Raw genomic sequence first — 27,967 nt, 5'->3', positions numbered from 1 at the left:
AGACTTCTTCAATCTCTCTGTAAGAGAGATATGGCGGGAAGAGTACTCTTCTCTTCCCAAAACACACTCTGTTTCCTTCCCCAATTCTCTTCCCTTGGTTCCAAAACCAAACATCTCACAAAATCTCTCAGTTTTTGCCGAAACCCTAATTCTTCTCCATCCCTCTACAGTTGCAAAAGCTATATCCATAATGGAGAAGGGAAACCCAATAAAGCTGAGCCTTTCGTACTCACAACACCTCTTTATTACGTAAATGCACCACCTCACATGGGAAGTGCCTACACTACTATTGCAGCTGACTCGATAGCCCGATTTCAGGTACCCTTTACCACTCTATGCCTTGAAATGTATTTATCTAATGATTTTGGATTGAAATTTGTGAAATTAGCTTTGTGGGTATGCCTTATTTTTGTAGAATTCCGTTTACATTCTGAACCCATTTGAGTTTAAGCTCATTTTTTTTTAATCACTAAGGCAATGTTTGGAATGCAAGAAAAACAATTTTGCTGGAAATTTTTGTCTCGGGAAAAATTTTCTTTCTGCGATTTAGAGGGAAATACTGTGATTATGGTTGATTTAGAGGATATCATTATATATTGAAGGTCCCTCTAAATAAAATATGAATAGGGTTGGTTCAAGTTATCATTTTTCTTGCTTAAGAAAATTAGGAAATTTTAGAAATATTTTTTCCTTTCCAAACAATTCTTGCCATCCAAACAGGGCTCAATGGCGTTGAAAGTTCTCCATTTCATTGGTTTGGATTGAAATGTATGGATAAAGCTTAGTGGGCATAGAAAACCGTGAAATATCTTCTCAAAGAAAGATCAAACATGATTTGCAGCATGCAACAAGATGTAGATGCGAGAAACACAATCACACAAAAGAGAAGACAAGATTTACGTGGTTTAGCAGTGTGCCTACGTACACGGGAGAAGAGTTTCACTACTTTGGTTTAGGGTTACAAAGCTCTCCTTCTTTGCCAAGAAAACTCAACCCGTAACCTTAATATGTGGCTTATATATCCATGTCACCACATCAAGAAAATTACCGAAATACCAAGGTCCTGTATAATGCCAGAATGCATGACATCTGTACAACAGTGGGAATTCCTCGGTCTTTTGTACAAATTCATTAGCACGACTGATTGTAATGTGTATGTTGAAAAATCCCGTAGTTGGTAGTACATTCTATAGTCATGTGTGATTTCAGCTATCCAGATCACCAAAGTAGTCCGAATGTCTTCATTTTACCAATCCTATTTGTGATTTTTAGTGTATTCTGTGAGGATTACTTTGCTTGCAAATCCGACGTTTTCTGGTACAATTGTATTCGGGATGAAATGCATAATTGAAAGGAGTGTGGGGACACTCTTTCTGCTTACATTTGGATTGAAATCTTAAAATTCAGATTTATGTGAACTCGTCATTCTAATATGAAGTTGTTTGCAACCTTTACTTTTTTAATTTGTCCATATTTGGGTGGAAGAGAGCAATTCAAATGAATGTGATGACAATCTCATTATTCCAATTATCTTAAGTAGCCATTCTTATTAAATTTTTATTTCTTACGGCAGAGGTTGTTGGGGAAGGAAGTTATATTCGTCACAGGCACTGATGAGCATGGGGAGAAAATTGCAACTGCTGCTGCTGCTCAAGGTTGCAGCCCGAGTGAACATTGTGACTCAGTTTCACATGCTTACCGGACACTTTGGAAAGATGTACTCTTCACACCACTGTGATTGTTTTATTCATTAATCGAAACACATGTTGAATCAGTTGAATTGGATTGCTTTAACATGAACTTGCCTTCTAATGGATTGCTCTCTTCTCGGTGTCTGTGTTCTCTTAATGAATTCTATTTGCCATTAAAAAAAAACATGAACTTGCCTTCTTTTGTTACCACTTATCGGTATATACTCTAATAACTGGACTTTTTTCTTTTTTTCACATATTGATTGCAGCTAGACATAGCTTATGACAAGTTCATTCGCACTACTGATCCAGGTCACGAAACAATTGTGAAGGAATTTTACACCAGGGTCCTCAACAATGGTGACATTTACCGTGCTGACTATGAGGGGCTTTATTGTGTCAACTGCGAGGAGTATAAGGTGATTAGGTGAAACCTTGGAGATCATAGTTCAAGTGCAATTCATCAATCTTTTTATCATGACAATTTTTTTGAAAATCTCACAAATTAGCTTGGCAATTCAATATCATCAAGTGTAGTAATTATTATTTTCAAAATGGATATCATCAAGTGCAGTAATTTGTCTTTTAAAATATGTAGTAATTTGTCTTTAAAAATTACAAGGTTGCTTGCTGCTATTTTGTTTTGTGGGGCTGTGTCAGCCCTCTTTTCTGTTCCATTCCTTTTCATTTAATATCATTTCATTATCTTTCAAAAGTATTCTTACAAGATTTCTGATTAACCTTCTTATTGGAGGTCTGTATCATTTTTTCATAATGGGTTTCTTGACTGACTAAGTATAGGACTATTCATACTGAAACCTCCACTATTCAAGTACGTTCATGCCATGATGGCACGGATGAAATTGACCATTTATCTCCTGAGATTTTTTTTTGATATGCAAGTGACGGTCAAGTTTCCACAACAAAACAAAAAATGGGGTGGATAGGAATAGTAGTCTAACTGGATGAAATTTGAGTGTATAATGTATGATTTAATCTCTGAATAAATTAAAGACTTAAAGACAATCTTCACTCACATGCTTTCTCTACCTAGGTGGTGTATGACAACCTCCAAAGTCCTAACCCTCTTGGATAATCTCTGCGTTTTCTGGTTTTTAGCTTCGAAAATCAGCTTCAGCCGAGAGTCATGTATTTTATATTAGTGAGTTATGGTCATTCTTGATAGTTCCCATTTGCATGGCAAATCCCTAATTCCCACAACACAATGCCACACCATCCATATTCAAGTTAGTTGTCCATACTGTACCACAGGCAATCACCCATGTGTATTTTGTGCAACTTGAAACCTTTGTAATATGGTAGGTATTTCTTGGGAATTTGAAATCTGCGACACTGTTCCCAAAATTCCACTGATTTCTAATTACACTGAGTCTTTCTTTTAGTTTGGTTTTGATCTGGTTCAACGGAATTTTTTTTTTCCTTTTTCGGAGTGACAACAGAAACAGGGGTAAGGCTGGTGGTCACGAGTTCGAGTCATGGAAATAGCTTCTCTGCAAAGCAGGGGTAAGGCTGCGTACATCTAGCCCTCCCCAGACCCCGAAATGGCGGGAGCCTCGTGCACTGGGCCACCCTTTTTTTCTGAGTGACAGAAGATATTCATTAAAGGAAACAAACAACATTTTCACCAAGGGAAGAGATTGGCCCCTTATGTTGCTACTTATCCTTTTTATCCAATCAATCAGCCCCTAATCAAGGTTTTAAATTTCGGTTTCGGTACCGATTTCAGACCCCACCGAAATCTGAAATTTGGTATTTAAGTTCAAAATTTCGGACCGAATTTCCGAAATTTCGGATGAAATTTTGTATCACTTTAAAAAAAAAATGGATTTTTCTCGAAATCTCGGACCGAAATTCTGAAATTTCGGATTTTGCCCCTAATCAGTGTTATTAAGTCCACTTACATGAGAATTACAAGTATCCCTGTTATTGTGAAAAGACAAAATGTACTCAACCTCATGACCATACTCGGCCTCATACTACACTTAACATGCTACCATTCTAACCCATGACTTAGGTTGAAGAGCCACTACCTTTTCCTTGGCCCAGCCAATGAGACTATGTTCACAAAAATTCATCTACGAGAAAATAGGCTGTCCATGTCATAGCATTGACACTCGATAGCCCTATGTGCCATCACTATTGAAAGCCCTTCGGCTGAAATTTACTTTTTTCCAAAATTTCAGCTGAAATTACCGAAATTTTTCGGTCCTTGGCCCAGCCCATGAGACTTCATTCACAAAAATTCATCTACGAGAAAATAGCCTGCCCATGTCATAGCATTGACACTCAACAGCCCTATGTGCCATCCATAGTTGTCAACCCGTGACTCGACTCGTGAATCGATTTCTTAATTTTATGACTCCTGACTCAACTCGACTCGTGACTCGTAAGAGTTTTTGAAAATAGTAGAAATGTAGTTGAAAAAACTTTCATTATATCTCAAAAGATGAAGCATGTAAAAAAAATATAACTCAATTGCACATAGATAAAGCACTAAGCCAAAAATATCCATCTATCCATAATATATACTAAGCACCACCTTTTCCAGAAAAAGTTTGTCCTGGAAAGTATTTTCCCCTACATCATGTTTTGATCTTTTGATTAGGTGGGGTGGGGCCCATATGCTATACCCAAGAATAGCATCGGTAGGGTCCACTATTTTACGCTTGATCTGATGAGCCCACCAACTCTATCCAAACCCATGCCTACACCGTGGGACCAACTTTTTTTTTTGAATGGTTTGGACTAATTATTTTACACCTCATTCTATGATGGGGTGGGGCCCAATATTTAATGACCATGCCTACGATTGGTGGGGCCCACTGTCTCTACCCAAACCAATGCAGAAAGTGGGGTCCACCATTTTACCCCTAATGTTATTGACAAGGTGGTGTCCACCGTCCCTACCCAAACCTATGCATTTGACTGGAGCCCGCCATTTTACATCTCATGTTTTGATGGAGTGGGGCCCACCATTTACTAGTAAATAACTACATGCTTGTAACTTGCACGAACAAAAAAAATTAAGTTTTAAGTTCTTACTTCCAAGTTTTCAACCATCAAAGCAAGAAAGCCCAGGCCCAACGACTCGATTCGACTCGTAAGAGTCATAGTTTTTTTACTTGACTCGGAGCGACTCGTAAGAGTCACCAGAGGACTCGTAAGAGTTTTCGACAGAGGTGACTCGCATGGACGACTCAACTCGAAAGCCCGGCAACTCGACTCGACTCGAGAGTTGACTCGTACGACTCGTAAGAGTTTGACAACTATGGTGCCATCACTATTGAAAGCCCTTCGGCTAAAATTTACTTTTTTCCAAAATTTCGGCTGAGATTACTGAAATTTTCGAAATTTAGGTAATTTCCGCCGAAATTTTGGTACAACTTTGAAATTTGTTTTTTTACCGAATTTCAGCCGAATTTTCGGTATTTCGGCTATGTCTGAAACTGAAACCAAAACCGAAATTTTAAGCCTTGGTTTGGAAAGTCTCAGGCCATGATTATTCTCAATACATATGGAATGTGTCCTTAGTTCCTTACATTCTATGTACCTTCCCAATTGGACTCCCCGATCAGCTTAGTTGATCTAACACAGATTTTCTTCTCTTTAGATACTTATACTGACTATTAATGCTAAATCTGACGTGTGCTTTCTACTGTGCCCTTGTTCCATAGCAGTGTACCACTTTGGTATTATTCTTTATATTCTTTATGTTGGCTTGTTTTGCTATAGCTGGAGGATGTCCTGATCGAGCAAATGATGCCATGTTTTTATTTATTTTATTACTTTGGCTTATTGTGTGAATACTTTTTTGTCTTGTCTCTTTCCATTCTTTGCCATCATTAATTTCAGTAACATACCTTCAGGACGAGAAAGACTTGCTTGAGAATGGCTGTTGCCCAATGCACCTTAGGCCTTGTGTTCAACGAAAGGAAGACAACTACTTCTTTGCCCTATCGAAGTATCAAAAGTCACTAGAAGAGTTGTTGGCACATAATCCAGATTTCGTACAGCCTTCTTTTCGCTTAAACGAGGTGTGCGATAATGTTTTACACTTTTCATCATTTATATGTTCAAATTCTCGAGTTTTCAGTATATTATCCTTGTATTTATGTTAGTTTCTGTAATGCCGTGGCTTCTACTGAAGATTGACTCTGTTTTTGTTATGTAATTTGCATCTAACACAAGATTGATTTGGTAGAGTTCCTTTCTTTTATTTGGTTTCTGTGAATGTTGAGCTCAGGACTACTGTAAATATACTAAAACCTCTTGTCAGTTCCATAATCCATTTCCCACTTTACATCATGGTTTAACATATCAGATTTCCATTACATATATGACACCTCAATAACTAATTCGTACTGGACTGTATTGCCAGTTATAAACTTTATCTTGGATGATACAGTAACTTTTTCTGATGAATATTAGACATACAGGTGGTATATTCGTTTTTTATTTTGGCACCACTGCTTTAAACTAAGGGAATTGTGTTTGTTAAAGACAATCTATTTCATGTAATGACAAGAATTTTGTGCTTCATGGCCCTCTTTTGTTTTGAATCTTCTAGCGTTAGAAGCATCCAGGTTCTGGTTTCCTTATTCATGGAAGACTTCCTAATAACTACTGAAGATTCTAGGAGGTTAATATGGCTGTCCACAATTTTTGAACAAAATGATAATTTTTGCTGCAAGACATGAAAATTTTAATGCTGGGTTAAAAATGTTAATCGCCGAGAGTCCATATGCCACGAATTAGGAGTGTGTTAGTTATTTTCCATTAGAGAAGGGCATTTTGGTCATTTTCCTTGTGACAAGTGTGCTTTATTTATTTTCTATGATATAGGGGTACTTTTGCTATTTTCTATGACATAGGCCTACTTTGGTCATTTTCTATGAAACGTTTATTTTCGTCGTGTTCTATGAGACAAGGGTCAGTTTTTATGAGATAAAGGTACTTTGGACATTTTATATGATGTAGGAATATTTTGATTATTTTCTAAGACCAAGGTGTATTTTATTCATTTGCTACAAGGGCATTTTGGCCCTTTCTATGGGATACTGGTGTTTTGCTCATTTTCTACTAGAAAAAGGTAATTTGGCCATTTTTTTATGAAATGGGGTTATTTGGTTATTTTCTATGACTAAGGGGTCTTTTGGTCATTTTATGAGAGAAGGTCATTTTCCTTTTTCTGAGATTTTTTACTATATTTTAAGACTTTTTCTATTTTTTTTCATTTTTCTCCTTTTTATTTTGGATATACAAACTAACTTAATTAATTACCCACTCCCTCTTCGTAGTTACTATGGTTTTGGTGGCAAGTCACTTCAAGCTTTTGGACATTGTAGGTAAATGGAGGGAGGCAACCCATTTACAAGGTAAATGGAGGGAGAGCAACCCGTTTACCCCTACTGGAACAATGATGGTTTTGCGTAGGGGTAAACAAATGTTTGACCCCCTATTTACCCCAAATGGAACATACCCTTAACGAGATAACTTTTCAGAAGATAAAAGCTTCTTGAGTCTGCCTTTTTTCCTTTCCCTGTCCAGTACACGACACTCCCTTGAGCTTTATACTATGCAGCTCCGCAACCTCTATCCAACACATATTGGTTCACCAATGGATTCTGAAGTTCAAGTATTGGCGGTTACTCCTGTCCATTGATTGTCACTATGAAAGGTGACATATCTTTTTCAGAGGTTACTCCCTTCCATTGATTGTCACTCTGTAAGTTGAAATATTTTTTCAGATATTACTCCTGTCCATTTTTTTTACAATGAATAGTGAAATATTTTTTCAGACCTCTCACAGCCATTCTCTGTAGTTTCTCCTTGGATATGGCATTTTTTGGATCATGAAGCCTCGTCATGACTTGAACTCTTGGCATCATAGTTTCAAAACTTCCCCGCATTATCATGGACCCCCTAAGTCGACTCTCTTTTATGGTTTTACCATGGCCACATTCTTATCTGAGTCCACGTTTTGCACTATAGTGTCAATCAAACTCCTTTGACTATCCAGAGTTATGACTGCATCAACTGAGTACTAAGCCACGTCAACCGGGTAGTCGACCGCATCCGTTCCGAGTCGACTAGTATTTGCTTTGGCCGTGTTTTGACCCGCATCCGCGTTTTGAAACACTGCTTGGCATACGACATGATTAATACTGGTTGCTCTTTTTGCACGGAAGAAGTCAACGTGTTTTCTAATAACTGTGGGGTATCATCATTTGAGTGAGAAAAGAGAACAATGAATGTATCCCATGCCACCCTTGAAATCTTTATCTCCCGAGTGTGCTCCATCATTTCTCTATGGGTACATTTTGTTGACATGCACCCTAGTCTTTTGCCCCTTCATTATTGATTTGAAATTGAGTTTTATGTGTCATATTTAGAAAATTTTCATTCTATAGTTTTTCAATGATTTGTTGCTATTCAAGGTAATGGGTGAATCACTTGACTGCATGCGTACCTTTAAAAGATAGCTCTGCTTCATGACAATTTTGATGTTCTTGTTCTTCACTCTTTAACTTATTATTTTTGCATTAAGCCTGAAAGTCAATGTTTCTGGTCTTGTTGGAATGTCTTGGATTATGCTACTTAAACCTCTTTATGGTTTCAAATGAATCTAACCTTAAAAGTTATCTCTATAAAAGTCTTCTTGCACATTTCATTTCTGATATTCCGAGTATTCCAGGTGCAAAGTTGGATTAAGAGTGGCCTGAAAGATTTCTCTGTATCTCGTGCATCAGTCGAATGGGGTATTCCTGTGCCAAATGATAATAAACAAACTATATATGTTTGGTTTGATGCTTTATTGGGGTATGATCTTATTTCATGTATCTTCATCTTATTTACATTTTTTAATTGAACTCAGGTGCATACATGCTTATGCATGCTGGTGTTTGTTCTGACATCTTTTGATGAACCGTTTACTCATAGGTTGCAATGCCAGCATTATTGCATAACTGCATAGGCTCACATAACATTTTTATTTACGTGTTAGTGGAGGTTAAATGCAAGGTTTGAAATTTCGGTTTCGGCTGTGGTCGACACCGAAATTTCGGCTGAAATTCGGTAAAAAAAACGTATTTCGTTAATGTTAAAAATTACTTTTTGCCAAAATTTCTGAAATTCCAAAATTTTGGCCGAAATCTGGATCGACATCCGAAGTTTGGGCCGAAATTTAAAACCATGGTTAAATGGATAGAGGCCGTACTTAAGGGAAATCTCTTCAAAAGTTCGCAGCTCAATCGTATTTCTATAGAAACCCTTATCCTCATATATGGTTGTGTGTACATGAAACCCTCATCCTCATGTATGGTTTTGTGTGTATGTGTGTGCCTCCACTTGCACAAGCATGTGTATCAATTGAGCCAAAGTTTTTTTTTTTTTTTTTTTGATGACGTAGGGTGTCCCCACCCCACTTTGTAGAGTGGGACTAATTCCCTCCGGATGCGGGCAATCACCTGTAAACCATGTACATCGAGCAAGCCCAGGGGGATTCGAACTCTCGTCTCTGGGGAGCATACCCAAGACTTAAGCCAAAGAGCCACACCTGTATGGGTTGTGAGTTAGGCCTAGCTTTAAGAGTTTTAACGGAATGTTTCTTCTTGATCATTATTTGTTTCAAATCATGTCTTTATCGTCCAAAAAGACCATCCGGTTTATGTGGAGTTTCTATATTTATTTTCTGTGCTTGCTGCTTGCTGCTTGATGCTGCTAGACCTATGCTTCATTACTAATGGGAGATGGTTTACTTTTTTCCTGACCCATCTTTCAATGTTCAAAGATCTTGAGGCAGATAAAATTATATATCTGCACGGCCCAATCAATAGGTCAAGTCACACACTCCCATAATCCATCTTCTCTTCGGATAATCCACTTCAACTATTCGTATCAAATAAAGAATACAATGCCTCAGAATTAGTTGAAGGGAAATATCTAAATAACATGTATGAATAGAGGAGCAATAGTGAATAGGTATGAATAGAGTAAGAAAAATCGGAGTGGTGGAGAAAGAATTACACAAAGCTCGATAAGATACTGGGCACCCCCCTTTTTTGTTTATTTCATTTATTTCATTTCGTTTGATTAATTCGAAGTTCCTTAAAGACCTCTGCCTTCTTTGAAATATCATGAACAGTTCTTGATGTGAATCGGTTTTAGGAATCTACCAAAAGAACTAACTTTTAGGGATTTTCACTTGCAGGAATCCACCAACAACACTTTGATATCTGAAGTGGAATCACACATACTTGCATGGCTGAACTAGAGAGTAGAGAGTGAATTCAAAGCTTGAAGATAATCAATCAGTCAATAAAATTATGTGCTACAGTAACTGCACAGTAAAGAAGAAAAAGAACACGATTTATTTAATTGATATGTTGAATTATATGTATACAAATGTATATGACAGCCTGAAAACCTTAGAACAATCTATTAAAGTCTTAGCTTACTAATCTCAAAAGCTGACCTTCTTCGAAATTTAAACTACTGAAATCAAAGATGAAAACTCTAACTTAGTTGCTCTCAAGAAAACTACTCAGCGATAGCAATTTATAGAACATTTAGAACTTTGGAAATAGACTCGTTTCTTTTGCCGATGGTATGGTGTTGCTGATAGCTTAGCAAATCGTAATGAAGTAGAGGTTTGGAATGATTCACTGATGATTTAATTCTTTTGTGGGTAGGGTTGTGTCTGTGCTCTTCTTCCATTTTTTCGGGCTTTTGCCCACTGGCTTTCTAACACATACATATTTTTTTAAATAGAATATTTCTTTATAAACTAAACTACAACTCTTTCTTCTATAAGAAGGTACTGATTCTTTTAAATTGGAAAATGTTTCTATTAGAAAATATAGAGAAAGAGACATCATGTCATGTTCATGCTGATCATGAAATACCAAGAAAAAAAGAGTACAAATTAACAGCTCACATCTAGAGAGTATAAATTTGTAAAGTGAATCAAACTGTGGAGGCAACTTGACTCGTGCTGCAGCAGAAGAGAACAGGTGGAGGGTGGGGGGACTGGGTTAAGAAGAACTGAAATAGTAGATGAGGAAGAGGGCCTCACTTGAGAGGAGATAGGAGACAGACAGAAAGCGAGACATGAATATGAAAGTATCCCAATATTAGAAGAAATCAGTTGCTTCCAAAAATCAAAAGCACTTTGGCTCAACAAGGGTGACAAAACTATGACGTTCTCCTATAAAGTAGCCAATGCTAGGAGGAGACTAAATCCTATTAATTGCTTGGTGGTAGAAGGTACTTTGGTGAAAGATAACACCACAATAGTCAACACAATCATCTCTTTGAACTTTAACTGATTAAATTCACTTAAAAATTCCTAAAGCTCACCTCACCTCACCTCAACTCAACTCAACTCAACTCAACTAAGCCTTTGTCCTAAAGTTCACCTATATCATTATAATTTAAAACAATCATTGGGTGATATTTGATGAATTTCTGAAGTGCATGGACTCCACTGGGCAGCACATTGTCATGCTGAAATGCCATCAGCACAACTCCTCTTTCGTCATCTTTCTCACATAAGTGTGCACCATGACACAATCTTTGGGGATTGTGGGCCCTGCCATTTGTATCTCAACTCAGAAATTGGGTCAATTTTCAATTTTTTATCTTGAGTACACTGATGAAAAACTCACCAATTTCATAAAAATGGTGGGGCCAATTTATAGGTATGGAGTTTGGTTTCGTTGCCCAAGCCCAGTTAAACAAAGTCAAATCAGCTAAGGTCATAGTTGACCGGCGTATTTTTGAACTGGAGCATTAACTGCTGCTCTACAATGCTGAAGACGTGCATTCTTTATTGAAAGGGGTCATCATTCTTATGCAACATTAATATACCAAAGCCACTATTAAAAGGCTCTGTTTTCAACTGATCTAATGCCAAATTTTGTTACCATCGTGTCTATTAGATTTATTACTTATAGGGTACATAAATCTTGGTTTCTATTAAATTATTAGAATGTACCTTCTGTTTTTGTCTTTTATAATCCTCATGAGGGATTGTGGTGTCTTCTCATCTATTTTTCAAAACAATCTGGTGTCTTTCTCATTTGTTTTTTCTTCTTGTTTATTTTTTTTTAATGGTATTTTGTTTTTTGAATGGTATTTTGTCGGGTAGGTATATTTCAGCATTGATGGAGGACAAGGAGCAACCAACTTTACAAAAGGCCATTTCTTCAGGCTGGCCTGCGTCACTACACTTAATAGGCAAGGTATGATGTCTTGGTTCGATTTTTCTCAATGCACAACATTTTTAAGTCCACTATTATCATGTCAGCTTTCCCACGTAGTAACTTGGTATCCGTATATATTTGTTGGGAAAAATGACTATGTTTATATGATGGTGTTATGAATTTGTTATACAATTTTAATTTTCTTTAGGTCTGCCAGATTGATTCATAAGGCTTTTCTCAGCGACCATATTGATTGGCTGAAAAAATTAAATGATATGTTCTTATGAAGATCCCAACACTCTTGTAAGGTCTCTTTTGTCTCCAAAAAATGAATTTTTTATCGACGTATATCATCTAGATCAGTGCCTAGTGTTAAAACTCATCTTGCCTTTTCTATTTTTATTTTTTTATTAAACAAATAAAATTTTATTAGAAAACAAACAAAAAAAAATACAAGGGAAAAATTGCAAAGCCCCAAGATTGTACCCATAACTTAAAACAGCTACATCGTAAGCAGATAGTGCCAAATGATGGTATCACTACAACACCAAAGTTGGTCCAGAGGTCAGCTATCAAATTTCTTCTCGATGAATATGAGAAAATTGCCAATCTTCATAAACTCTTGGCCTCTTTGTACAAATTGGAAAACCACCAGAGAGGACAGGAGGGTTTCTTTGATTAATTAATCAGAATTGCCTTCAATTCGGACTTTATCAGTGCTGAATTTCTCAAGGAATTTCATTCTATTATGCCCCGTTCTAATTCCGCATCTCTGGATTTAGAGTCAGCTGCTGCATACATGCAAGGTTTTAAATGTTGGTTTCGGTGTCGGTTTCGGCCACCGCTGCCGAAATCATGTAAAATTTGGTGAAAAAAATTCGGTGTAAATTTACAAAATTTCGGTAATTTCGGCGGCACAAAACCGATTTTATGTACTTTTGGTTTTGGTCCGAATCGAAACTGAAATCTTGGCCGAAATTTAAAACTATGCATACATGAACCCAAAATGATATGCCAGATGAATCTGAGATTGCTGCTCCAATTTCAGCTTTCCTGTTTCTCCCCATTGGCATCTTGGTTAACTTTTGCTACTTCCATCAAAATTTAACTTTAAACCTCCTGGAGGGGGCTGGTGAAAATTAGTCCCGAGGAATCCACCAATGATAACTAATATGCAGGAAATTCGAATTGCTGAATGGAATCCACCAACTTTGGAAGTCGGTCGAGAGGGAAAGGGAGTAAAGCTGTTCATAGAAGATATGACATTTCAGAAATTTGTGCGTAAAATAGAACATGAATAGCAAACTGTTTCATTAATTTTCTGCATCAAACACAGATATTAAATGTGTGTGTGTGTGTGCGTACACGTGTGCGTGTGCATGAGAACTGTTTCATTGATTTTCTGCATCACACACAGATATTAAATGTGTGTGTGTGTCGGCCAAAAAAAACAGCGGGGGCTCACCTTGTTTGGGTGATGCAAACCATTCATTTGATGGGCCCTGACATTGATAGGGTGTGCCCCAAAAATCAACTCCATAGGATTATCCCAACCCTACGATTTGTGGAGCTTTAAATGGACGGCTCTAAACCTGCACAAATTTGTCCATTTTTTAGCTCCATAAATCAAAGGGTTAGGATGATCCTATGGAGCTGATTTTTTGGGTACCCCCTATCTATGTCCGGGCGTCTCAAATGAATGCTTTAGATCATCCAAACAATGTGGGCCCATGTGTTTTTTTGGCCGGTGGACTAGAAACGTTTTCTAGTCGGCCATATATATATATATATATATATATATATATATATATATATATATATATATATATATATAGAGAGAGAGAGAGAGAGAGAGAGAGAGAGAGAGAGAACGGTTCCTACACACATGTGTAGATAAGTTATCTACACACTAGCTTAAAATACAGTGGGGGCCACATTATTTGGGTGATCCAAACTATTTATTTTTAAGGCCCTCTGATAGATAGGGTGTCCAATAAAAATCAGATCCATAGGATCATCCTAACCATTCGAACCGTGGAGGCAAAAAATGGACTAATTTGTGAAGGTTTAAAGACATCCATTTTACCTCCACAAATCGTAGGGTTGGGATGATCCTATGGATCTGATTTTTTGTAGACACCCTATCTATTTGAGGGCCTTTAAAATGGATGGCTTGGATCACCCAAACAATGTGGGCCCCCACTGTATTTTAAGCTAGTGTGTAGAGAACTCTCTACACATATGTGTAGGAACCGTTTCCTCATATATATATATATATATATATATATATATATATATATATGAGTAAAGGGTTTCTGCGCTCGAGTGCAAAAACAGGGGTGGGCCCACATTGTTGGGGGGATCCAAAGCATTCATTTGGAAGGCGTGGTTTGTGAGTTCTAGCTCAGGCTGCGCTAGAGTTTAAAATACACCATCTCCCATAATAGTTTGTCTCATCCAACCCATTCATTTTATACTACCTCACATAGATAGGGTGTTCCTAACATACCAGCTCCATACCATAAACCTAACCATCCGATCTATAGGATCATAATTTCTAGCCATCCATTCTAAACCTCCACAAACCATAACCCATAACCCTAACCCTAACCTATAACCTAAATGGGTTGGATGACTCAAACAACTATGGGAGTAGTGGTTTCTGAGCTCGAGCTCAGAAACCTTTTCCTAGTATTTTCTCATATATATATATGAGGAAATGGTTTGTGTGCAGCTGCACAGATAAGCTATATATGCATGGCTGCACAAACCATGGGGGGGCCTCATTTTTTGGGGGATCCAAAGCCTTCATTTGGAAGGCTCTTCCATGGATAGGGTGTGTACCAAAAATCAGCCCTTTAGGATCATCCTAACCCTGCCATTTGTGGAGGGAAAAATGGGCAGAAACAGTGTCTGTCCATTTTCCCCTCCAACTTTGATTGGGTTAGGATGATCCTATAGGGCTGATTTTTGGTACACACCCTATCCATGGAAGGGCCTTCCAAATGAATGCTTTGGATCCCCCAAAAAATGTGGCCCCCACTATGGTTTGTGCAGCCATGCACAGATAGCTTATCTGTGCAGCTGGACACAAACCATTTCCTATATATATATATATATATATATATATATATATATATATAGAGAGAGAGAGAGAGAGAGAGAGAGTTAAGTGAAGCTACACATACGTGTAGCTAACTTAGCTACACCGACGGCTTAAAATACAGTGGGCCCACATTATTTGGGTGATCCAAACCATTCATTTGATAGGACCTCACATTGATAGGGTGTGCCCAAAAAATCAGCTCCATTGGATGATCTCAACCCTTCAAACTGTGGAGGCAAAAATGGACAGATTTGTGAAGGTTTTTACACGTCCATTTTTGCCTCCACAAATCGTAGGGTTGGGATGATCCTATTGAGCTGATTTTTTGGGCACACCCTATCTATGTGAGGGCCCATCAAATGAATGGTTTGCATCACCCAAACAATGTGGGGCCCATTGTATTTTAAGCCGTCGGTGTAGCTAAGTTAGCTACACGTATGTGTAGCTACACTTTTCTCATATATATATATATATATATATATGAGAAAATAAAGTATGTGCGGCTGCACAGATAAACTATCTGTGCATGGGATCCAAAGCATAGGGGGGGCACATTTTTTGGGGGATCCAAAGCATTCATTTGGAAGCCCCTTACATGGATAAGGTGTGTACCAAAAATCAGCCCTATAGGAGAGTTCTAACCCTGCCATTTGTGGAGGGGAAAATGCGCAGGAACATGGACACACAAAATCAGCCCTATAGGAGAGTCCTAACCCTGCCATTTGTGGAGGGGAAAATGGGCAGAAACATGACACACAGTGTCTATCCATTTTCCCTCCAACTTTGATTAGGTTAGGACTCTCCTATAAGGCTGATTTTTGGTACACACCATATCCATGGAAGGGCCTTCCAAATGAATGCTTTGGATCCCCCAAAATATGTGCCCCCCCCCCACCAATGCTTTTGGATTCCATGCACAGATAGCTTATCTGTGCAGCTGCACATACTTTATACACACAAACATACACACATATGAGGAAAGTGTTTCTAGTCGGTCGGCTAGAGAACCTTCTCTAGTCCGCCGACCAAAAACACAGTGGGCCTATGTTGTTCGGATGATCCAAAGCATTCATTTGATGGGCCCTGGCATAGATAGGGTGTGACCAAAAAATCAGCTCCACAGGATCATCCTAGCCCTTCGATTTGTGGAGGTTAAAAATGGACAGTGGAGGTTGAAAACACAGTGAGCCCACGTTGTTTTGATGATCCAAATCATTCATTTGATGGCTCTGACATAGATAGGATGTGCCTAAAAAATCATCTCCATAGGATCATCCTAACCCTTCGATTTATGGAGGTTAAAATGGACGCGTATAAACTCCATAAATCTGTCCATTTTTAACCTCCACAAATCAAAGGGTTAGGATGATCCTATGCAGCTGATTTTTTGGGCACACCCTATCTATGCGAGGGCCTATCAAATTAATGCTTTGGATTATCCAAATAATGTGGGCCCACTGTGTTTTTTGGTCGGCGGACTAGAGAAGGTTCTCTAGCCGACCGACTAGAAACACTTTCCTCATATATATATATATATGAGAAAACAGTTTCTACACACAAGTGTAGATAAGTTATCTACACACTAGCTTAAAATACAGTGGAGGCCCACATTGTTTGGGTGATCCAAACCATTCATTTGATTGGCCCTCACGTAGATAGGGTGTCCACAAAAAATCAGCTCCATAGGATCACCCTAACCCATTGAACCATGGAGGCAAAAAAATGGACAGATTTGTGAAGGTTTATACACGTCCATTTTACCTACAAATCGTAGGGTTGGGATGATCCTATGGAGCTGATTTTCTGTGGACGCCTTATCTATGTGAGGGCCAATCAACTGAATGGTTTGGATCACCCAAACAATATGCCCTCTCAAAAAAAGTGATGTGTAATTCTCATAGAATTTTCAAAAATTCAAAAAATTCTCTTCTTTTCTCTTCTACTATATATATATATATATATATATATATATATATATATATATATATTAGGAAAAGGTTTCTGAGCTCGAGCTCAGAAACCACCACTCCCATAGTTGTTTGAGTCATCCAACCCATTCATTCTATAGGTTATAGCTAGTATTTGGTTATGGTTAGGGTTATAAATTGTGGAGGTTTAAAATGGATGGTTAGAAATTAGGCTCCTATAGATCGAATGGTTAGGATTATGGTATGGTGATGGTTTGTTAGGGACACCCTATCTATGTGATGTCTATAGAATGGATGGGTTGGATGAGTCAAACAATATGGAGATGGTCTATTTATAGAGCTCTAGCTCAACCTGAGCTAGAGCTCAGAAACCTCGCCCCTCTATACCCTGCACTCGAGTGCAAAAAGAGGCGTGGGCCCACATTGTTGGGGGGATCCAAAGCATTCATTTGGAAGGCCCTTTCATGGATAGGGTGTCCACCAAAAATCTGCCCCATTGGATCATCTTAGGGTGTCCATTTGCAGGGTGAAAAAGTGGGCAGATTAGTGGACAAACAGTATCTGTCCATTTTCACCCCCACAAATGGACACCCTATGATGATCCAATGAAGCTGATTTTTGGTACACACATCATCCATGATGGGGCCTTTCAAACGAATGCTCAAGATCACCCCAACAATGTGGCCCCACCCTTATGTCCTGCACTCGAGCGCAGGAACCCTTTTCTCATTATATATATATATATATATATATATATATATATATATATATATATATATATATATATATCAGTTTTTTCATCTTGCTTTTAACAATTTTCATATGACATCACTATTCACATGGATCTAGCATTGGGAGCGACAAGTTATTTTCTCGTTGCTTTGATTGTATATTACAGAACAACATTGAGCGATTATCTTTCTCATTGGTTCTATTTCACATGATTTCGCTATGTTCTGATGTGATCTTGGGCTCTGATACCAAGTTGATTTATGTATTTAGAGATTGATATAGATAAAGTAAAAGAGAAAGAAGAAAAGATGTGAATTGAGGGAAAGAGAATAGTTAATTTGGGGTTTCTCTCTATGTCATTGTTTCTATATTATATTCACATAGAGGGAGAATTGCAAAAACACCTTCATTCACAAAATAAACTACAGTCAACACAATCAACATATGATACATATCATTTTTTTACCAATATACTTACTCACCTATTAGATTATACTTTTGCTTATAGTTTTAACCTTTTTCAATGCATTTTCAGAGTTTTTAAGTTTTGTAGTATACTGTTGCTACTTACTGTTAACTTACCAACTTCTCCAAAAGCTTAAGCTGTTGGAGAAAGGCGTTATTTATCTTTTATACTTTAACACTCCCCCGCACGTGTGGCCCACTTGGCCAACACGTGGCACATGTGGTCCCACTTTGGGCCGACCATCGCATGTGGATTTTTGCTATCCGGGAGGTTTGAACTCGAGACCTTTGGCTCTGATACCATGTTAACTTACCAACTTCTCCCAAAGCTTAAGCTGTTGGAGAAAGGCGTTATTTATCTTTTATACCTTAACACTCACTAATGACTAGTAAAGTAATAATAGTGCTGTATGCTATATGTCTTACGCTATCATTGTATCTCTGTGAGAATGAGACTGAGATAGAGACTATGACTCTATGATATTAGAAGTATGGATCTGGCAATTAGCACAATGACAAAGTATAAAAGTTCAAATTGTAAAACAAGGGCAATCCTTACAATTCTCTTGAAGAAAGTAATAACAGATTTTGTAAGACCTGGGCATGTGTGTGTCTGTGTCTGTGTGTACGTGTATATATGTGTGTCTGTGTCATTGTTTTAAATTTTGGCTGAAATATTTCCAAAATACACCACGAATCAGATTTTTACATGATTACTAAAATTTCGTTTTTCACCCTTATTTACGAAATTTCCACTGAAATTTTAGACATTTCGACGGAAAATTTTAGCCTAATTCTACATGATTTCGGCCTACATTTCCACTGAAGCCGAAAATTTTCGATTTCGGTGGTGGCCGAAACTAACACTGATACCCGAAATGTAAAACCTTGGTCTGTGTGTGTATGTATGTGTCTGTGGCCGCATGTATGTGTGTGCTTGTCTGTGTGCATTATGTATGTGCGTGTATGAGTGTCTGTCTGTGTGTGCATGTATGTATGTGTGTGTGTCTCATGCATTTTTGTGTGCAGAGCATCATTTTTTTAATGGCTGATGACCCTTTTTCTCATCATATCTTTATTAACAATTATGCTTTTAGGGTTCTCTAATTATCACAATGCTGTGTATCTAAAGCCTTACATATCTGACAGAGTTTTTGTACCTGAAGTTCCAATAGTCTAAGTTAATCTCTCTTTTTTTCCATTGTTCGTTAAATATGAATGGTGCTTTATGGCCATCTTCTGTTTTCTTCTGCAGGATATCTTACGGTTTCATGCGGTTTATTGGCCGGCAATGTTAATGTCAGCTGGATTAATTCTTCCCAAGATGGTGTTTGGTCATGGATTTCTGACAAAGGTATTGTTCCTCTATAAAATATGGGTTTTTCTTAACTTCTTGTTAGAATGACATTCCAAAACTTGTAGAAGTTTCTTTTTTTCCTTTTTCCTAGCCTTGTTCGATGTATTCAATTTACAAGTATGGGCTCCGGATACATAGCCATTAGAAACTTAACTTGCATGAAACATAGGTCCATTGATTTCTGGTCGGGAAAGGACCTATTTTTACTACTTTGTGTATGAGTGCAAACAATTTTTTACATCTGAAAAAAGGATAAGAAAATGCAGGGATTTAGGAAGTTAGCTTACCATTTTTATGTTTCAGCCATAGATGAACGAAACTGTATGGACCATTTAATGCTGGATAAAAATAAATGTTTTGAGTGGTTTTCGTCCAAAGAGCAGGGTAATTAAAAATATATTTTTTAAACCGGTGAATGCTAACAATTTACAGAAGAAAAAAAAATCCAAAGGCATACTAGGCATCTCGTGCAACACCACCAACTCTATACATGTTGGAATTTTTTGTCAAAGTTTGGAGGGAAGATTCAAAATAAAAATCTCCCGTTTGCTTTTAAACTTCTTGTCTTGTAGTGTTGCCTTGCAACTTGAACCCAAGACCATGTGTGTTGTGAGTGTGTCTTTGAAATCCCATGCAAAATGTTTAGTCCCACGTTGGAAAGTGGAAGAAACTTTTGCTTCCTTATAAGAGGTGGTGTGGATACAAAGGTTTGGGCCTTTCAAGGGACATTGGATTTGTTTGGGTGAGCTAATGTTAATATGAGCTAAAATAAACACGTGTGCGCTGCGCCAGGCCGTTGTCCGTGGTCCTGGGTCCATGCCGGGTCCGAGTTTGGGTTTGGGTATAAAAAAATTATTTCTTTTTATTTCCCAACAGTTCTGTATTTTCAGTCCTAAATAGGGTGTCTACCGTTCTAAATTTGCAGTTACTTTTTAAACATAAAATCCTGCAGTTGTAATTTCGAAAAGACACCATTTAACCATCTTTTATTATTGTTACCATTTTTTTGGTCATTTTCTATTGGTTGCGGTTCATCTTGTCCGGACATACACGAGAAGTGATAGTCGCAGAGAGAGATGCTTCCTCTTGTTCTTGGAGCGTATTATTCTCTATAAAGAGAGAAGAGTTCTACCACCCAGATATACATACTTACAGAAAAATGATTTTCTCCTTAAGTTCTTCGCTTTCTGTTGCTCCGTCCCGTCTCTATTCAGTGTCTGAGCACAGTTCTCAAGTGGTTCGAAGTAGACCAGTAAGCGAGTGCACGTCTACCAGCCTGAGGGGATTGATGCAAGGGCGAATGTCAGTTCCGCAAAGAACCATACCAGTTATGAAAGATAAAACCCCATCTTACAAATATAAGAAACTATCTGCTACTTTTCAAAAAAAAAAAAAAAAAGAAGAAAGAAACTTTCTGCCTCTTTTCAGCTTGAGATATATATGCTGTGCTATATCTTATAAATTCTGTGCTCCCCACTTTGATATAAACATGATCCACAACTATAAATCATGGGTGGCTTTTAATATCAACGTATCGAGAATTGTACATTTGATTATATTTTATAGTTGAGCTTCTTAACCTTAAGCAAAAGAACTGTGTGCTACTAGGCTCCTTAATCGTGTTTCAGTGACCTTGGGATTTCCTAAAAATTCTTATGTTAGATAAAATATCAATTTTATCTTGCAATTTGATGTTTGAATGGACAGAGACAAAAGATGTTCAGTATGTTATCAATTCTTCTGAGCTACCCACTTCATCTCACTTTGGTGCTTGATTGACCTAATCAACAGAATTATGTTCTAGGGGAGCTACTAATTCTTTTGATAATATATCTCATATATTTATTTTCATTTCATGCAGCAATGCTTTTTATTTTGAAAATTTTAGGATGGTATGAAGATGGGGAAATCATTGGGAAATACGCTTGACCCAAAGGATCTGGTGCTTAGATTTGGGTCTGATGCTGTTAGGTACTTCTTCTTGAGAGAAGTTGAGTTTGGAAATGATGGCGACTTTTCGGAGGACCGCTTCATCAATATTATAAATGCACACCTTGCCAATACAATTGGTAAAGAACTTGGATGTTCTGTAATAGAAGAATAATGATAGCTCTGATATTTCTGCCAGGGTTGGTTAGATACTATATTTGTTGAAATTGAAGTTAGTTTCTTATGCTGAGGTAAGGATGCACTACATGTCTAATATATAATCATCTCTTGTGTGTGCAGGAAATCTTCTTAACCGTACCCTTGGGCTTCTAAAAAAGAATTGCCAATCTACCTTAGCAGTTGATTCAGCTATTGCAGCAGAAGGAAGTGTTTTCAAGGATACTGTAGAGAAGTTGGTAAGGATCACTTACATGTTTATGTATGTTTCATTGGCGACTACTATTGCATTGAGGAGTTTCTATGAAAAAATCATGCCTTAAGGGAGGGGTATCTAGAGCAGATCCAATGCATTATTTGTACCAATCTGGTTCTTTTAGTATGCCACCGAAATATACTTGTTCTTGAAAACAGTGTGCAAAGGATGGACTACATTTTAGTATATCAATGAATGTATAAGAAGCTAATAATACATTTAAGAAGGATAATGATATGCACACATGAAGCAATTACTGATCTTTTCAGTGGTGCTGTATTTACAGAGTGGAAAGCTTTGGAAATTTTTGACCCGTTACAATATGAACATTGTCGTCATAGATTCTATGGAACATTTTAATTTAATCTGGAAGAGACAATTGCAAATTTGGGAATTATGCCATCATCAAAGAAAAAAGTTTGAGAGAGTTTAAGATGGAAGTTCTTACAGGATAAAATGTTTTTTTGTTAATTGCAGAAGTATTGAGCATTTTGTACTTGTTTCAGAATATTGGGTGGACAATTATAATGGATGGAAACACTTCATGTGATGCCTTGGTGCCTTAATGTCATTGATATGTTTTGGGTCGGAGTTTCCTTTTTTGAGTCTTGTGAGATAAATCATTTCTGGATCTTAATAGAGACCTCTAGCTGCTTGAGAATTAGGCGTGATTCTATAAGAATTTCCTGAATTCGCGAGTATTCTTTATTTGTTTGAAGCTATGACTGCATTTTTTTTACGAGGCATTTCTTCTTCTTTTTTTCCAATATAATAATTATATGCCAACCCGATGCTGAAATGATCCTTTGTGATTGTGCATCTGTGTCCAAGACTTAACTTGTTTTTGCATGATTTACAGAACATTTATTTATATTGTAAATTTTCTCTAAAATGGTTATCACAGCTCATCAAAATTATGAAATTGCAGATAATGCTCGTAAGTCGTAATTATGTTCTTAACAGTCTCAATACCATTCTTGAATATTGTTAGAGAGCCATGTTGAAAATACTAGCTGAAATTAACTGATTTTAACATTTTGTCATTTATCCCAACTCTTCAGACACCAGTAGGTACTTGTCAGATTCTTTGATGGTACTCCTTCCTGTAACGACTCACTGACACAGGGAGGAGAATTGTGTTTCCAATCTCATACAAAAACAATATAAAGTGCAAGAACCCTACACCTATACTTGATACTACTAAGTGTATTAATCTGATTAAAAAAAAATACAAAGTGCATGGCCCCTACACCTAGAGTTGATACTACAGAAGAAGTATCTGTAACCTCATATCTAATTCTGGAGAGAGAAAGAGATAAATAGAAAACATGTTTAATTAAAACATGACCAAAGTAGGGTAAAACAGTAAAGGTAAATTCTATGACTATCCACCAACCCCTTAAAAAGTAAATCAAATCTTCATATATTTAGGCTCGAAGCACCTTAAAACCGTAGTTTAAGAGCCTAATCATTTGTGTGGGATCAATTTCAGTCCTTAAATCAACCTAAATAAATCCTAATTTTTTTAGATAAAAAATAGAAAGTTTCTTATATGTTTCTGTGGTATAAACCCAAAAAAACCAACTTGTAAAAGTATAGAACTTCTAAAATTTGACTCCCTATAGGACAAGAACACCATTCACCAATATTTTTATAGAGCCCACAAAAACCTCCTAAAACATTAACCACAAATTCAATACTGTTGGCCTAGGTATTCATCCCAAGAGAGAAACTATTTTCAATATTAATGCAAGAGCAATGAAGAACTAAAGAATAAATCAGTCAAAGAAGACAAATAAAGAGAGGGAGAAAGAATGCATCAGTTTTATAGTGGTCCAGCCAGACCCAGCCTACGTCCACTCTCTCAAGGATGTCCCCTCCTTAAGGCTTCACTAAACTGATCTCCTCACGTATAGAGATCAAACCGTTTACATCTGAAGGTTGATTCAGTGCCTTCCCACTAGTTCTGAAGCTTTATGGTGGGACGGGGTGGATGTGAATTGGGTCTAATAGAAACTTGCTCAACCATAGAACTATTTTCAATATTAATGCAAGAACAATGAAGAACTAAAGAATAAATCAGTCAAACAAGACAAATAAAGAGAGGGAGAAAGAATGCATCAGTTTTATAGTGGTCCGGCCGAACCCAGCCTACGTCCACTCTCTCAAGGATGTCCCCTCCTTAGGGCTTCACTAAACTGATCTATTCACGGGTAGAGATAAAACCGTTTACATTTGAAGGTTGATTCGGTGACTTCCCACTAGTTCCGAAGCTTTATCCCCAAGCTTCAATTCCGAAGGTTGATACTGTGCCTTCTCACTAATTACAGCAAGAATAACAATAAAACCTCTCTTAAGGTTGATGTACAATTGAGCTCTCTCAAGAAATACTCTCAGAAAGATGTACAATTGAAATTCCTATCCAATCCCTCAAAATGTCACAAGTAATGGCACAAGGGAGTTCCTAAAACTTGAAGATGATTATGAAGTGAGCATATGTGTTCATAAGTGTAATAGGATGAGTTCTAGGAACCCCAAGGGTAATTTTTATAGAGTTGGGAGAGAAAGAGCCGTTATAGCACTTCAAACGGTCAGAATGGACGAACCACGATCGACTATTAAACTAGCCTTTTTGAACTAACCATTGCAGGAAGTTCCTGGACGTTCGACAGTGTACTGTCCATGTTCGACCGTGGATCCAGTTTTTGCACAGTTTCTTTTGGACTTCATTTTATCCTTCCAACTTATGTGTAATGCCTTTTATGTCCTTTATTCATCATTTTTAGTGTTATTAGTGCCATGACCCATAAGAATCATGAAGGTTTAGTTTTACAACCTAAGTAGAGCATCCCTTTTTCACTAAGTCTTCAATGACTTCAATCTTGATGCTTGAGCAATGCGTCTTCAATCTTCATGCTCCATGGATCTTCACACTTCAACTCCAAAGATCTTGATCCATGCTCCAATTTCACTGTCATCCTTAAAAGAATATTCAAACATTAGTACATTAAGCAATGTAAAGATAACATATTGTGTTTGTTATCATCAAAACATGAATTAGAGTGGCCAAGGTTGAGCCCTTGGGCTAACACATACATATCCGTAATTATTCCTATAAATCATAGTGACTCGGCTTGCCAATTATTGTTATGAATGGGGCTCAGTAGGGTCCACTATTGGCATTGAAACAATATTTTAGTTCCTGTTCGTCGTCCTACTTTTGGATCTCAGTCAAGGTTTTAAATTTCGGTTTCGGAATGCGTTTCGGTCCTCACCGAAACCGAAATTTCGAAATTTCGGACGAAATCTATTGAAATCAATTTAAGTAATATTTTATCCCGTACAAAATTTCGGCGAAATTTCGGGATAATATTAAATAATGATTAAAAACCAGATTTTTTGGTGATATCCCTTAAATTTTGGCCCGGAATTTCAGGGAAAACAAAATTTCGATTGAAATCCAAAATTTTGTAACGTTTCGGCTTCTCCCAATTTCGATTTCGGTCTCGACTGAAACCCGAAATTTCGGATTTCGGACGAAATTTAAAAGCTTGATCTCAGTCGACCCTTATCTTCTCTTGAATAGACTTTTCTGCGCTATGGTCTTGTTCATGAACTTTGCTTGCATAATGTAATATTCATTTCGAATTGGCTGCCCTAAAACACTAACTCTATGGAACAGTTCTCATAAATCTTGACATTACTTGGAAGTTGGTCTTTTGATTTGTGACCTCTAGGCACTCAACTCGAGCCTATGTGAAACTTGAAGATTTTATTAAATGGAGTTTGCTACTAATAGTCGGGTGAACATAGTTGGCTCAGATGACACCCAAGTTGATCAGTGAGTGTTTGTGCTTTGGCTGCCATGGTTACTTATCAAACTGGAGGAAACATATTGTCATTTCTAATTGTATTATTATATCTCTTATTAGTCTATACGACCATTTTATACAGTCAACAAGTTGCTTTACACATTTCATTTTATGATTCTAAATTTGATACTGTAGTTTCCGTCAACAGTTCTTTTTCCTAATAATCCAAGTCCTTGTAGGTGGAGAAAGCAAGGCTCCACTATGAGAAACTGTCCTTATCATCAGCTTGTGAATGTGTGCTTGAGATTGGCAATGCTGGTAACTTGTACATTGATGAGCATGCTCCGTGGGCTCTTTTTAAGCAAGGAGGTGCTAGTTTTGAAGATGCTGAAAAGGTATTATTCGGAATTGACTGCAATTTAACTTATGAGTTCTTTCTTTAATATTGTTAGTTATAGTGTATTAATTTTGTCATTTATGGTGTATTTATTACGTTATTGGGTCATTGTTGTAACCCTGTTTCACAAGCTTGATATTTTCCCATGCCAAAACAACAAAGTGGGCCCTACTGGAAACATAGACGATTGTGCTTGGGTTATCGAGTGATTTCACACATGGGACTGCAGCTGGGGAGATCCACTTTTTTGTATTCTTCCCATTTGAGGATATGCGTCTTTAGAAGCTTCTATTTTATTTTTTGCGATTAAGTCATAAGTTTTGTTCCAACTTTTAGCCTCCTTCCTTCAATGCTTTACTGGCTACTACATTTATAATTCTGTGTGTAAATTATTCCTTGTTTTTTTATGATATCACTAGTTTATTTTTAAATGCTTCTGAGACCAAAATATTACACCAGTTACTCTGATGATTTTCTTTTCATGCTACTGCTGACTGTTCTATTTAAACATTCAATTTTCTCGTCCTACATTTCTCTCAGTCATCTCTGGAAGATTCCTTAATAAATGCATATGGAGTTTCCTTCTTCCATCATTGATCGTTATCCATTTTATGCTCGAAATAATGTTGTATCAGACTATTAACAATTCCTAAGCAGTATTGTATATCCTTAATAATATTTTACATCTTTGTTTGATCCACAGGACCTTGTGATTGTATTGGAAGCAATGAGGATTATATCTATTGCTTTATCTCCAATTGCCCCAAGTTTATGTTTAAGGATATATTCACAGCTTGGCTATTCAAAGGATCAGTTTAATGCACTGACTTGGGTATATTTCTATTTACTTTCTGCTTACCATAACTTTTTTCTTTATTATCTTCTTCTGTGCATTGTCCTTTTTACGAGCTGTGGTATTTCTTAGAGAACTAAACTAACATATCTTACGCTGCTTGATACATATGTAGGCACAGTAACTGCTTATATTTCAAGTTGCCATCCCACTAATTGAGTACAGTCATATAGTGCAATGCTAAAAGAGGTTTGAGTTTGAATCAGTATTAGTGAGAGAAAACTAGATATCTATTAACCAATGGCTCTTTGAGATTGGGAATGTTTTTTGTTTGGAATGGGTTTCCCACATATGGCATCTAAACGCTTATGAGCTCAAAATGCATGAAAAGATATCCTTTTTTTACTAGAAAAGAAACGGGAATGATTTTACCCTCATAATTTCATTCTGCTACATTGATATTCAAATGAACTTTTGCAGGAAAAATTATTAAAGTTCTTGCAGATTTTACTTTTGTGGCTGGTCTAGTATGAATTATTATATGAATTATCATTAATATTCTTTCTCAAGTTGCTCATCATGTCTGTTGGTTTCCTATTCAATTTCTTGTTTATCTCACGCCCTTCATTTTGTAGGCCGATGTGAAATGGGGAGGACTCAAAGCAGGTCAGGTCATGGCGGAACCTAAGCCCATTTTTGCAAGGATCGAAGTTAGAAATGAAGGGGGAGATGGAGGTGAGACGGTTCAGAAGGTGGTGAAAGATAACAAGAGAATATGTCCAACTCGAACAGTTGCAGAAGCTTAGATATCTGATCTCGGAGTAGCTAATTGTCCATGAGCAATTAAATTATCAGTGTCGGTACAAAGTAGTGGTATGTATCAATTATTATTACCCATGGTTTATTTGATCCTGTTGAATTTTGATCAATCTCTTGAAACTTTGATCACATTCTGGATAGATTCCTCTATTTGCCAAATGGGGCCCATCGTTTTACACGTTTTGATGTGGTGGGGCACACCATTTTACACCTCAGGGTTTGATGGAATAGGGCCTACCATCTGTACCCAAATACATGCATATAGTAGGGCCTGCCATTTTT

At 37.3% G+C, this 27,967-nt stretch overlaps 1 protein-coding gene across 1 annotated transcript; it reads left to right on the top strand.

Moving 5' to 3' along the window:
- The first annotated feature begins 1 nt into the window (after window position 1).
- On the top strand, window positions 2-27,825 carry LOC143857307 (methionine--tRNA ligase, chloroplastic/mitochondrial-like). Its single transcript, XM_077367728.1, has 12 exons — window positions 2-318; window positions 1,574-1,717; window positions 1,961-2,110; window positions 5,579-5,746; window positions 8,407-8,531; window positions 11,860-11,953; window positions 19,401-19,499; window positions 21,391-21,571; window positions 21,732-21,847; window positions 25,916-26,071; window positions 26,777-26,905; window positions 27,502-27,825. Exons 1-12 carry the CDS (start codon window positions 31-33, stop codon window positions 27,670-27,672), a joined length of 1,821 nt encoding a protein of 606 aa, XP_077223843.1. The 5' UTR covers window positions 2-30; the 3' UTR covers window positions 27,673-27,825.
- The last annotated feature ends 142 nt before the right edge of the window (window positions 27,826-27,967 follow it).

This window comes from Tasmannia lanceolata, unplaced genomic scaffold (genome assembly GCF_043159265.1).
Source record: "Tasmannia lanceolata isolate RefF3 unplaced genomic scaffold, GAP_Taslan_0.1 ptg000003l, whole genome shotgun sequence".
Taxonomy (NCBI): Eukaryota; Viridiplantae; Streptophyta; class Magnoliopsida; order Canellales; family Winteraceae; genus Tasmannia; species Tasmannia lanceolata.
Note: the sequence above shows the minus strand (reverse complement) of the source record. Positions and strands in the feature narration are given on the sequence as shown.

What these genes read in the sequence shown, in the direction of transcription:
- LOC143857307 (XM_077367728.1), top strand. Translation starts at nt 31, where the DNA reads ATGGCGGGAAGAGTACTCTTCTCTTCCCAAAACACACTCTGTTTCCTT. An exon ending in ACACCTTGCCAATACAATTG is followed by an intron (nt 21,572 to 21,731) that starts GTAAAGAACTTG and finishes TTGTGTGTGCAG; the next exon opens with GAAATCTTCTTAACCGTACC. An exon ending in AGTTTAATGCACTGACTTGG is followed by an intron (nt 26,906 to 27,501) that starts GTATATTTCTAT and finishes TTCATTTTGTAG; the next exon opens with GCCGATGTGAAATGGGGAGG.